Raw genomic sequence first — 12,924 nt, forward strand, 5'->3', positions numbered from 1 at the left:
GCCCAAGGATGGTATTTAAGTCTCTATCTGCCCCCTAATACCCTTTCACTTCTACTTAAGCGTCCGATCTCCCCCGAAGTCAGAATCCGGGCGGAATAAGGGGGGAAATCCTAGACCTAATATTCTCTTTTTATTAAAATTAAAATTAGTTATCTGGCTTGAAATCTTCTTGATAGGTCTGAACAACGTTTGGAACTAAGCCAAGCCGCGTCGCAAGACTCTAATTAAATCAGTTTCAAAAGTTGAATATTTAATGTTGCAATAAATGGTACGTAGGAAACAATAAACTGAATTGATAATAAAACATAATCTGAATATAGCCCAAAATTTTATTTCTGAAACTAATTTTTTGATAGTTTTCTTCTTTAGTATTACTACGATTATTATAATATAAATATATAGAAATGTTCAAAAGTTTTTTTTTTTAAATCACATATTGACATCGAAAATAAATCGCATTACAAAACGAACATAATAGTTTGAGTGACAATTTAAACAAAAATATATTTAGAAAACATATTGCTAATTGATTTTATTCAGGGGTTACAGTCAATCTTGTTGTTAATGTGGTAGCGACATACGCTTGGCGTTCCTCCATAGAAACAGCCCACTGAGTTTCTCGCTGGATCTTCTCAGTGGGTCGAGATTCATATCCGGTGGTAGATTCTGCGAAGCACTGCTCTTGCTAGGACTAGTATTAGTAAATTCTCTCTGGTTAAGCCCGTACGTGAGCTTATCTACCCTTTCAGGAGTAGCTGGAATAGCGCCTTATGCTACCACCGAATAGATAGGGCTTACTTAGTTTGACAGGCGGTTTTTTGTTAGCAATTCACTAGCTTCATATCAATAAAATAAATTAGAAATCTGTGTTTTTTTACTTTCAGAAAAAGCAAAACAGTCAATTACGCTTGTTCATGTGTATATCAAAAGTATTTATGAATATATTTAGAAAGTATAGGATTTTTTTTCGAAAACGCCAATGATGTACAAAAAAGACAATCCGATACATAAATAAATCTAAATCTATGAGTGACTATGGTCGAATTTAATGAACATAAAAAAATCATCGTTACATCACATTGAATTATTAAAAAAAATATTTTTGAAGAAATGTATTATAACTTTGAAAATATAAAGATACACAATTGATTCATAAGAAATTATTTAAACAGCCGCAAGATTAACTACTCATTATTATGTTAAGAGCAAAACTAATTTATGGGAAGATATGAAAAAAAAACAAACAAAACGAATCACAGAATAAATTAAACTTTGAGTAGTTTGATCCTTATCTACAATGCAATAAATGCTACAAAATCACTTGCACTAAATAAATTATCTCATAGGCATCACGTACATACAATAAAAATAAATCTAAAGCAAACACGAGTAGCTTGTGATTGGTCGATGGAGGGATCAAGGGTAGATAACTTTAGTCTCCATATTTCTGTCACAGTAGCTATACGTTACAATGCAAAAGGAAAATCTATATGCAAAAAAAAATACCCCGACTTCATATCTCAAGGTCGGTGGTGTCATTGACTTTATCTACAGGTACCCTCTTTTTTTATTGCCTTTGTAGGCAGACGAACATACGGCCCGCCTGATGGTGAGTGGTTACCGTCGCCCATGGACTTTAGCAATGCTAGGGGCAAAGCCAAGCCGCTGCCTACCTATGACCTGAGTACCCTCTCAAAAAGATTAAAATAATTGATATATTATGAATGAACATTCGACGTCTGATTAGTAGATAAGTACACAGAACGATTAATTTCGAGATTTAGCTTAGTTTCACAAATACATATTCTTCACAGCTAGAAGGGAAATGTATTTGTCCTACTAGTTAAATCATTTTTTCCTAATAACTTAAACAATTTACTGAATTAGAGGCACAATACTACCAAGAGACGCCGCGTAGTAATCTGGTCGTATTGTGTGTGACAACATTTCTTCTTTGGTAGTGTTCGTTAAAACTAATAAAGTGTTGAAACCAACTGCTTTCCCTAGAGATACATCTTGGGCGATCCTGAAAAAAAAAAAAAATTTATTATATACAAAAAAAGGTTTTATATCTCATATTTGTAATCGATTTTTTGGATTTTTTTTTTTAATTATTCGATTTAGTTGGATGTGGCTCGTCTGATGCGTATTGTAAACCTGTAGGGAAAGTACCATAAAACTGTCTTTTATGCTTCGAAGCAGTCCTGAATTCCAGTTTAATGAGCGAGCCAGCCATTATACAATACAATTGAGACTCGACCTCATGTCTCCAAGTGGGTGGTGGTATTCACGTATCTATGATATAGATAAAGATATCACATATCTATAATCTTTACCCGCTTTATTTCAGGGGGCAGCGACCTCTTGAAGTCGTCGTGGCCTAAAGGATTAAGACGTCCGATGTATTCGTGTTGAGCGATGCATTGGTGTTCGAATCCTAGGCGGGTACCAATTTTTCTAATGAAATACGTACTCAACAAATGTTCACGATTGACTTCCATGGTGAAGTAATAACATCGTGTAATAAAAATCAAACCCGCAAAATTATAATTTGCGTAATTACTGGTGGTAGGACCTCTTGTGAGTCCGCGCGGGTAGATACCACCACCCTGCCTATTTCTACCGTGAATTAGTAATGCTTTTTCTTTGTTTATTGCTTTGACTTTTCGAATATCTCACAGCTTCCCTGGTTAAGTTGTTGTGGTAAAAGCAGTTTTCATTTTGTCTAGAACTCACCAAAACCGATGAAAATACTAATACATATTATTGAAGTGAAACTTCTTTAGGCGCGATGAGCTAGGTCATTTCTCTTATTCACATACCCTATTACAAAAGAAATTTGATTGAAGATGACAAATGAAGGAAACCACAATACTACAAACCACAAAAGAAGTTTCACTTCTTACACGTGCACCAAGTTGCACGCGCACCATTTTTTATAATAATTCATATTTATACATATTACTCACATGTCACCGATAAAAAGAACTCGACTGGGATCGGTGATGCCGGCTCGCTTCATAGCGAATTCACCGAAAACCCTTCCTGGCTTCCCAAGCAGCACGGGCTCTCGTTTCACTTCTACCGTAACCAGATCTGTAAAAACTCCCGTCCCTAAGAGAAACAAGTAGAATCAGAATCAAATATAAATTTTGTCGTATCGAAGCTCGCGCGATTTCTGCTGCAAAAAATATTTTTTTTTTCACCCATTAAAATGAGTAGTAGGTAGAAATACTCGTCGTGGTTACAATACTTAATTGAAATACCCCTTTTTATTTATTTATTTAAATAATTTAAATTGAATGTAGACCCGTCATTAAACAGTTAATGTATAAAGTATATATAGGTTACAGAAACGAAAAGAATCATAAATAACTGTTTAATAATAAAATACTGTTTTATTTTTTATTTCAAATCCCCCCATTTGCTTAATAGGCGACACTCGCTTGTGTTGCCACAGTACAACGTTTTGAAAATGAATGAAAAATACATATTTGAAAATATTAGTAATTGGCGGTGCGTTCGTATTTCATAAAAAACCTTTAACATTCAAAACAGTACAAACGCAACGGAATCTATTTCAAGGTTATGAACTTATTCGATTATTTAAGAATTAGACACTATCGAGAAAATTCTATACAAATTACAGTTCTAAAATTACAATAACGTTCATTATAATCTAAATTTTTGAACTTTAAAAATAAGCCACCAACCTTAACCAATAATAAAATCATAATTGTCGAACATAAAAAAACATAGCGGCAAATACATTTTCGGAATTGCACACACGTAGAAACATAAACAATGGGATAAACGCAAACAAATTTGATGTACGACGCACAGCGGAAAAATTTACGTTGAAATAAATTTAAATTTGCCGTGAAAATATTTGCGAATACCGCGCTTAACACAATCCAAATTTTTATTGATGCGAACTCGGATGTAGGTTCAATGGTTTTGTGTCCCTATGCAATAAAACGTATGTTATTTTCATTGTAAATACTTATATTGTATTTTTAAAAGTTCCGAATCCATATTTACGCGCTACTTAAATACTTGCTTCATATTGGAGTTAATTATAGATTGGAAACCGATTCAATATAAATGTTTACATTATTAATTGCTCGGGCGAATGTTTCGTCAGAGAGCTCTTGTATTTTTAGTCAGCCTGTGAGAACGCCTAAGCATTTCAAATAAATCGAGCTCTGTGGCCATTATCGGTTGATACGGTGATGGGATTCCGAATAAATCAAGCTACGACTCCCTGGCTATCAGTCTACGGTAGTTATGTGTATTAACTGAACCATTTCATTAATTCTTGTCTTAATTGGAGTCAGGCGAGCTCAACGAAAAAAAAAAAATTAGTGACAGCAAATTGAACCATAAATCCATTTTGTGGTTAGTAGTGCTAAAGTCAGAAAAAGTAAAAGAAAAATCTACATGATAATGTACTAATCAGTATTAGATTTACCTCTCTCTTACATTTTTTTTTCGAACAATGAAACACGTGCAAAAGTTTTTAGTTAAAACATGCAAGATATATGTATATACATATAAAAATATGCGCCGGAATATTTACCTAAACCCAAAAGACCAGTTTTCATGGGCACCATCCTATCAGTCGCCCCATTTATGAAGAGGACCTCAGGTCTTTTCAGGTAGGTTATGGCTCGGTACATTTTCGGCAAGTTTATCTTAAAGTCGCTGTCAAAAACGACGGCTCCTATCTCTTCATCGTCTTCTAAATACTGGATGTATTCGCCATAGTACTCCGGCCCTAGATCTGGCTGCAGGCAAAATTGCATCTTTTGTATTAAGTAATGAAAAGAAACAAATGTAAATGTTTGAACATTCATATTTTCATGAAAATTTAGGTCAACTTATGCTTCAAATGTTTCTTGTGTCATAACAATTCTATCTTTGAACACTGTTTCATTTGAAACCTAATAAATTCAAAATTAAATAATAAAAAAACATTAATGTTAATTATGACATTTATACGGGAGCCATTAAAGACTATACTGGCAACTGACAAAAACAAGAAGAGGTTGTATTTTGTGTGTGTGTTACTCAATGATTTTTTTATTTTTACATAATATAAAATATCATTGGTGTTACCTCAGAACTTTTTTGTAAGTGAAACGATTTCGAAAATTCATTTCTTAACTGAGAGCTTATTCTTCTCATATGAACCGATGTTTTTTAGTTATCCTTAATAATGCATAGTCAATAATGCATATTATGCAGTAAAATAGTCGTGAAAAGTCAAATAATCAATTATGCATTATCATAATTCATATTTGATTGACTTCATTTACATTCTCTATTATATTTCTCAGTATACCAGTACATACTTTGTCGAAGCCGGTTTCCTCTTTTGTATTTTTTTTGTATTATAAGTCTTTAAAAATCAATTAATCAATTATGCATAATAATGCATATTTGATTCAATTACATTCTCTATTATATTTCTCATTATACTTTGTCGAAGCTAGTTTTCTCTTTTGTATTACAGCTGGATTTGTAGGTAGCATTAGGAATGTTACACTATTCAATCTATTTATTATTTTACACTTTTTTAAAAGTAAATATTTTTACATATAGTTTTGTCTCTCGTTTAGAAGATTTTCAATACTTACACCTTCCTTGCATTTGAATCCGTGAGCTTCTAAGACTCTTTTGGTCTCAGTACAGGTTACACAGTAAACAGTTTTATTGAATGTAACTGATTTAAGGTACTCTGCCACTGCGATAGATGGAATGATCAGGCTCTCCTAAAAAGTGTTCCATAATTAATTTGAAGGACAGCCGATAACATCAATTAAAAACGATTATTACAACAGAAAATCAAATACAGGTCTTCATATATAGGTTTTTATGATAGACAGATTATGATCGAACAAGCTTGCATTTTTTTTGTTTTATTTTTTTATTGCTTAGATGGATGGACTAGCTCACAGCCCACCTGGTGTTAAGTGGTTACTGGAGCCCATAGACATCTACAACGTAAATGCGCCACCCACCTTGAGATATAAGTTCTAAGATCTCAGTATAGTTACAAAGGCTGCCCCACCCTTCAAACCGAAACGCATTACTGCTTCACGGCAGAAATAGGCAGGATGGTGGTATCTACCCGTGCGGACTCTCAAGAGGTCCTATCACCAGTGAAAAAATATTTATATAATATTATAAATGAACATATAAAGAGGTATTTAATAATATGAATAATATATCGAGGGATGAAAGGCTAATTGGTTTAAGTGACATATAGCTTAATACGCGACATTTATTTTTGTAATTAAAGGATGTTACATGGACAGAGTTACGATGTTATAAGCTTGAAGATTGATGACGAGCTCCTAAGTTTCAAGGAGAAAGAGAATTTATACATGAATAGTATTTACTGAACAATTAGTAAATGAGTCATTTAGACTATGAACCTTTTTGGTAAACATATTTAGAATCCATAACGACACAATTAGTAAATGATGGAATATTACCAATGTGAAAGGAATACAATATTAACTAATGTTCTAATTCCAAATGAAGATCTGATGTAAAGTAAACAATATACTTTTATGATTTAGTAACATGAGGAAATAAGTATGTTATAAAGTAACAATGATTTAGAACTTAAGAACTAAGAGTTAGAGTACATTATGTGTTTATGAGAATTGATATATGACTTAGGTACTAGTGTGAGGGGCATAACATAACACGCTTAAGCCAAATAGTCTTTCACCTGTCGATGCGTAGATAGATATTAAGCACTTAAATAAAGAGCAAATTTTGTGTCTGATGTAGGGATCGAGGTAGGTGTTTTTTTATATTGTTTTTTTTTTTTGTTGCTTAAATGAGTGATCGTGTTTATGTGCCACCTGGTGTTAAGTGCTTAGAGAAGGCCATATACATTGACAACGTAAATGTCCCCAACCACCTTGAGACATTAATTCTAAGTTTTCGTTTTTACAGTACAACGGCTGCCCCACCATTCAAACTGAAACGCATTGCCGCTTCACCGCTGAAATAGTTGGAATCGTGGTACCAAATCGTGCGGGCTCACAAGACACTTTACTAAGTACTACTACTAAGTACACTTTACTAAGATACTACTAATAAAAAAATATCACAATAGCTTTTATTAGTTAAAAATATGTTTGAGCAGTGTCAGAGCGAAAGTAATTTCCATGAAAAGCGAATTTCATCTAATACACGCTTTTGTTCTGATTCTAGAGTTCTAATTCAATACTTACAAAGCCGTTGTCGATGCTGGCTGCTTTGAATTGAGCTTCATAATTTGCTCTGGATCGAAGGCTGTTATTGGAAACGAAATTTACTGTCTTCCCGCGTTTCTTCATCTGTTTAAAGAACTCTCCGACTCGCGGCAAAGAATCTTGAGTCCATATAACACCTGTGATTTAAAAATCTTGTATTTTATAATTTGATAATCAGTCTAACTTTTTAAAGTGGCCATTGAAGATCGGTAAACTTTCTAAATTGACAAGTTGCGTACTGAGCTTTTGTTTCCGGGAAATAGTGGGTCGCGTGTCCGATCCGGTAGTAGCTTCTGCAGAGCACGGTTTTTGCTAGGGCTAGTGTTATCAAATTCTCTCAGGTTGAGCCCGTGAGCTCACCTACTCGCTCGCCCTTTAGGCTGTCAATACTAAGGTACGGGAAAATATATTAGACTGACTGTGTGATGCAGTAGCTAACGCTCCTATCTGCTGGGCTTGAGGTTAAGGTTCGACTTCCCCATCGAATAAACATTCGCGTGACGAACAGATTGGCTTGTCATTTGTCTGACTGTTTCATATATACAAGACATCTAAATGTCTTCCTAGTTAGGGGCCAAACGACTGTATGTGATTTGTCCTCAATTATTTAATATAAATAAGCTTTTATTTGCTTTGTTTAGCCTCCGCTATAAGACTGTTGAATCTATATATGCCTATGACGTATAATTCCTCGGTATTCACAAATTTCGTCTTTTAAGATATTCCCGGAAAGAGATGGTCTGGTGATATCCCATATTGGCACCATATATGCAAAATGACAATTTTTAGTAAGAGGTTTATAAACAATTAAACCGTAAACAAAGACATTTCTGCATTTCGTTGAGATCTACAGTAGGTATATAGTAAAAAAAAAACCCTAAATAGTTCATATTGTTATTTGTCTTGATAGTGATTTGTAATTAATGTGTTTGCATGAAAAATCTCCTTCGATAATGGAATGGCCTTCCTCTTCAGTACGAAGGTCTAATGAGGTCATCGATGTAACAATAACCACGGGACTTAGATCCCGTAGGAAATCAGTTTAATATGGAAAGCTTTTCACTTATTTTATTATTGAAGCAATATGCAATTTTTCTGCCACATTTTGGTGATGATTAAATAAACACTTTCATCTAACTTCAATTTTTCAAAACATGAAAAACAAAATCAAAATCATAAAACAATGATCGAATAAACAAATTACTAATACGAACATATTATTATACAAATAATATGAATTATGTAACATACCATCGCAATCGGAGAGGACATGGTCGAAGGAATCTAGAAATTTATGCAAGTCTTCAACACTTAAATCTAATAAATGTTTAGATTCAATACCCATTATGCTTAACACTTTGAGACTTTTTTTTTGTATACTATAATATTAAAACGCGTGTGCACTTAACCTTACTGTGTGAGTGACTGCGCCCGCGTCACCTCGTACGTAAATATAAGCGAATGTTCTAATGGGACTGTTTCCGTTTAATTACGATTTTGTGACGTCATACGGTTTTTCTACGTTTGACGTATCGGTATTTGCATTCTGTTTTTGGGGTCAATTCAGTAATTTTGCTGTTGCTTAACAGCCTGCTGAGATTATGGCACATCTTATGGTGAGTGGTCACCGATGCTCATGAACACTATTTGTTACACTGCTATGCTGATTAAGTCTCAGATAGGTTTAAGCTATGCATAAATTATAACTAGTTGATGTCGTTATAGTAAACTTAAAAAAATATTCAAATATTTTCAGAACTGAAATGTTTATAATGTACAAAATGATATTTGTACATCATAAGTAAATCTGATTGAATACACTGTGCGAAGGTAACTCCAAATTTAGTTTGTGAATCAGTTATGAACTTTTCAAGTGGTCTTTAAAATAAAGAATTTCCATTGTTCGCTAACCAATAAAAAAGCTCTCTTGGGACTCACCAAACTTTTCCTCGGTGATAAATTGCAAGCGAAATCGTTCTAAAGGGGTTATCGACCTTCTGTGGCGGTGGATTTACGAAGATTCACGGTTAGGTAGTAAATCGGGATTTCTCTTTATATGTAGGTGTTGGCATATGAAAGAATAATGGAGACATTTAAACATGCATAATTCTTCGACGGATAATAAAATTTGCTTTGTAGTTAGGCACGGAATTATTACATAATATGATAGTGTAGTGAGTTTTTGTTTGCAATTAGAATTATGGTGAGTCGGGATAATACTTTACAGCATACCCGTGGTCGTGGCACTGTAATGGCTCCGAAATTTCGAGAACTTGTGGTAAGATAAATAATATCATGTATTTTTTTATGTGGGAAGCTTAAAACATAAGGGATACTAAGTATTTCGAAAAATCAGTGTACTTATAATTTTATTTTTTATTATTAGTTAGCTCTTTGTGTGTGCCCTATATTGTATGTAATATGTAGTTTATTGAAACAAAAAAAGTCATTGCTCTAAGAGCTGAAGAGCTTTATTTACATGTATATAAATAAATATTTTGTCTATTGTAAGGTCTATCTTATGTGAATGTTTCGCCATTTTTTTTTCTTTTTCTTAGATGAGTGGGCGAGCTAACAGCCCACCTGATGTTAAGTGGTTACTGGAGGCCATAGACATCCACAACGTAAATCCCACCTTGAGATATAAGTTCTAAGGTCTCAAGTATAGTTACAACGGCTGCCTCACCCTTCAAACCAAAACGCATTACTGCTTCACGGCAGAAATAGGCAGGGTGGTGGTACCTACCCGCGCGAACTCACAAGAGGTCCTACCACCAGTAATTACGCAAATTATAATTTTGCGGGTTTCATTTTTATTACTTGATGTTGTTCCTTCACCGTGGAAGTCAATCGTGAACATTTCTTGAGTACGTATTTCATTAGAAAAATTGGTACCCGCCTGAGATTCGAACACCGGTGCATCGCTCGACACGAATGCACTGGACGTCTTATCAGTTAGGCCACGACGATTTCTATAATCTATATATTTTGACACTCCCGCTGACACGGTGTAATGGAAATGCGTCGCGAACTTTATCGATTAGAAGTCTCGTCTCCGTGGTGACGGCCTTGTTTTTAATTTCTGTCCCGATTGGTTCCAACATTGACATTCAAAAGGGAAAAGGAAGTTCGCGACACCGTGAAACTAAACGATGATTAGTGCAATTCAGTTTGGGGCCGTTTGTTCTTTCTGATTGCTAATTAGAATAAATTGGCGGGTGAGTCATTCGCGTTTCGGAGATTGGTCTGGTCTATTTAAAAGTAAGCTCTTTTCTCTTTATTTCATTTCGATTTTTTTTATTGATCTTATCTTATCTTAGACGAGCGTACGGCCCACCTGGACTACAGTAATACCAGGGACACAGCCAAGCAGCTGGCTACGGCGTAAATGTCTGTGAAATGACGTTCACTTTGACCTTTATCTAACAATTTCAAACATGATGATCCTCTCTTGAGAACATTTGAATGGTCGTAAGAATAATCTGAAAATAAGGCTGAGCCTCGTGATTGTAGTGAGATTAAGATGAAGACACATACAGTACGCAAAAAATCTCACTATTTAAAAAAATCACAAACGATTTAAAAAAATATATTTGTTCGTTAAGTAAACAGCCGTTTTGATTGAACACAGCAATTTCGATTTTAATGTAACATTTTAAATTTCGTTTTCGGGTATGCAATATATTATTTATGTTAACTAACGTTGATTTCGGCTTCATTTCAATCGGTCTGCAAAAGGAATGGTATATTATGCATTCATTAATTTTTGAGGATCATAATTGTGCATGTAATTAGTATCGTTTCAAAATACGAGCACAATTATGCTTATCAGATAGTACATTGTATTATCGACATTTAAGTAATACATATGTACACGTAGTTTTAAAAAACTATGTGTGTGCAAATTTTCAAGCGATTTCAGACGATTTAAAATTGGTGAAAATAACGTTCAGAGATTCCGGTACATACAAACTAACACACATCATATGTATATATGTACATGCCAATCAAATAAAGTATGTTAAAAAAGGTTCGTCGACTTATATGTGCAGATATTTATCAAAAAATTCAGGCATACAACTGCTCGGCTCGGAGACAGGTGGAAGTGTGACGAAGGCCCAACGTAAAAGTAGATGACGGCGGCGGATTTCCATTTTCTTTCCTTTGTCGTCTAGATAATGCTTTAGCGATCTAGAGGATCAACTGTTGCGATACAGTCGATTTTTTTGTTGTTTAGATGGCTGGACGAACTCACAGCCCACCTGGTGTTAAATGGTTACTGGAGCCCATAGACATCTACAACGTAAATGCCCCACCCAATTTGAGATATAAGTTCTAAGGTCTCAAGTATAGTTGCAACGGCTGCCCCACCCTTCAAACCGAAACGCATTACTGCTTCTTGACAGAAATAGGCAGGGTGGCGGTGCCTACCCGCGCGGAATCACAAGAGGTTCTACCACCAGTAATTACGCAAATTATAATTTTGCGGGTTTGATTTTTATTACACAATGTTATTCCTTCACCGTGGAAGTCAATCGTGAACATTTGTTGAGTACGTATTTCATGAGAAAAATTGGTACCCGCCTGAGATTCGAACACCGGTGCAATATTATATAGTTATATCTGTATACCTTCTGTTTCTACCAATTCAACTTCTTCTTCTTATCTTCTCATCTTTCATCATCATCGATACTAATTATCATCTTTAGTATGGAGGGGTACGTTTGTTGTTGTGAACCCACGCGGATTTGTACAACCATCCTGTTTATCACTATTCCGATGTCAGTAGGATTTAAATATAAGGATATTCTGTGATCGCTTTAAAAGAGGTTTGAAAAGAGTCTTCAATGGTGGGCAGGAGCTTGGTTTTATGTTCCACAGTGAGGGTAATCGCATAGGAAGCTTGCTATATAGTGTAAACTCGCCTTCGATGTTCTATTGACTTTCATTCAATATACATTTAAGAAATTATATTAATTCTAATAATAATAATAATTTTAATAATAATATTAATTACATTCCGACCTTATTTAATTCCATATTCGAAATATATTTCATACAAAGTCTCATAATCAGCTGTAATCAAAACTCTCACTTGATTTAAGCCAAACATAGAGATTACAAAGAATACACAAACAAAATTAGTTTCAGTAAAACGAAAAAAAAAAGTGAAAGTTTTTTCTAGAATTAAAGAAACAAAACAACAAAAAAATCGACTAGATATTCCTCTTTGTTTTCGTAAAACAATGTTAATTAATTTTAGGGTTGCTCGTATAAAATAAATTTTAATACAAACAGACCGAAATCCTACGGTCAGTCTATTTGTTATTTAAATTAGAAAACATCGCGTCTTGTTATTGAATATTTTATTTGTTTGTTATTTAAACTAAAATTAATAATCACATTATAATATATGTAAGTATAATTTAGAAGAGTAATTTATTCCCTCATTTTTAGTTCAATTTATAAATATATTTGTTGATAAATTAATTTGTAGTTACTAAGTACAACATATTATCCATTGTTTAAAAATTGATTTGCTTACTCATACCATAATTTGTGTGTTATTTCATAATAATGTGAACTTTATAGACACACTGTTATGAAGGGCTATTTCTAAAACCCACGAAGTCACTATGCTCTTTCTAAT

The 12,924-nt window shown here is 34.0% G+C and overlaps 1 protein-coding gene across 1 annotated transcript; it reads right to left on the reverse strand.

The window, feature by feature from the left end:
• Nucleotides 1-896: 896 nt before the first annotated feature.
• Nucleotides 897-8,695, reverse strand: LOC732865 (4-nitrophenylphosphatase). Its single transcript, NM_001046868.1, is given in 6 exon segments — nucleotides 897-2,026; nucleotides 2,970-3,114; nucleotides 4,580-4,787; nucleotides 5,640-5,774; nucleotides 7,254-7,411; nucleotides 8,526-8,695. Coding segments are annotated over 6 exon segments (891 nt in total). The 5' UTR covers nucleotides 8,620-8,695; the 3' UTR covers nucleotides 897-1,875.
• Between the last annotated feature and the right edge of the window lie 4,229 nt (nucleotides 8,696-12,924).

This window comes from Bombyx mori, chromosome 23 (assembly GCF_030269925.1).
Source record: "Bombyx mori chromosome 23, ASM3026992v2".
In the NCBI taxonomy this organism is placed as follows: domain Eukaryota; kingdom Metazoa; phylum Arthropoda; class Insecta; order Lepidoptera; family Bombycidae; genus Bombyx; species Bombyx mori.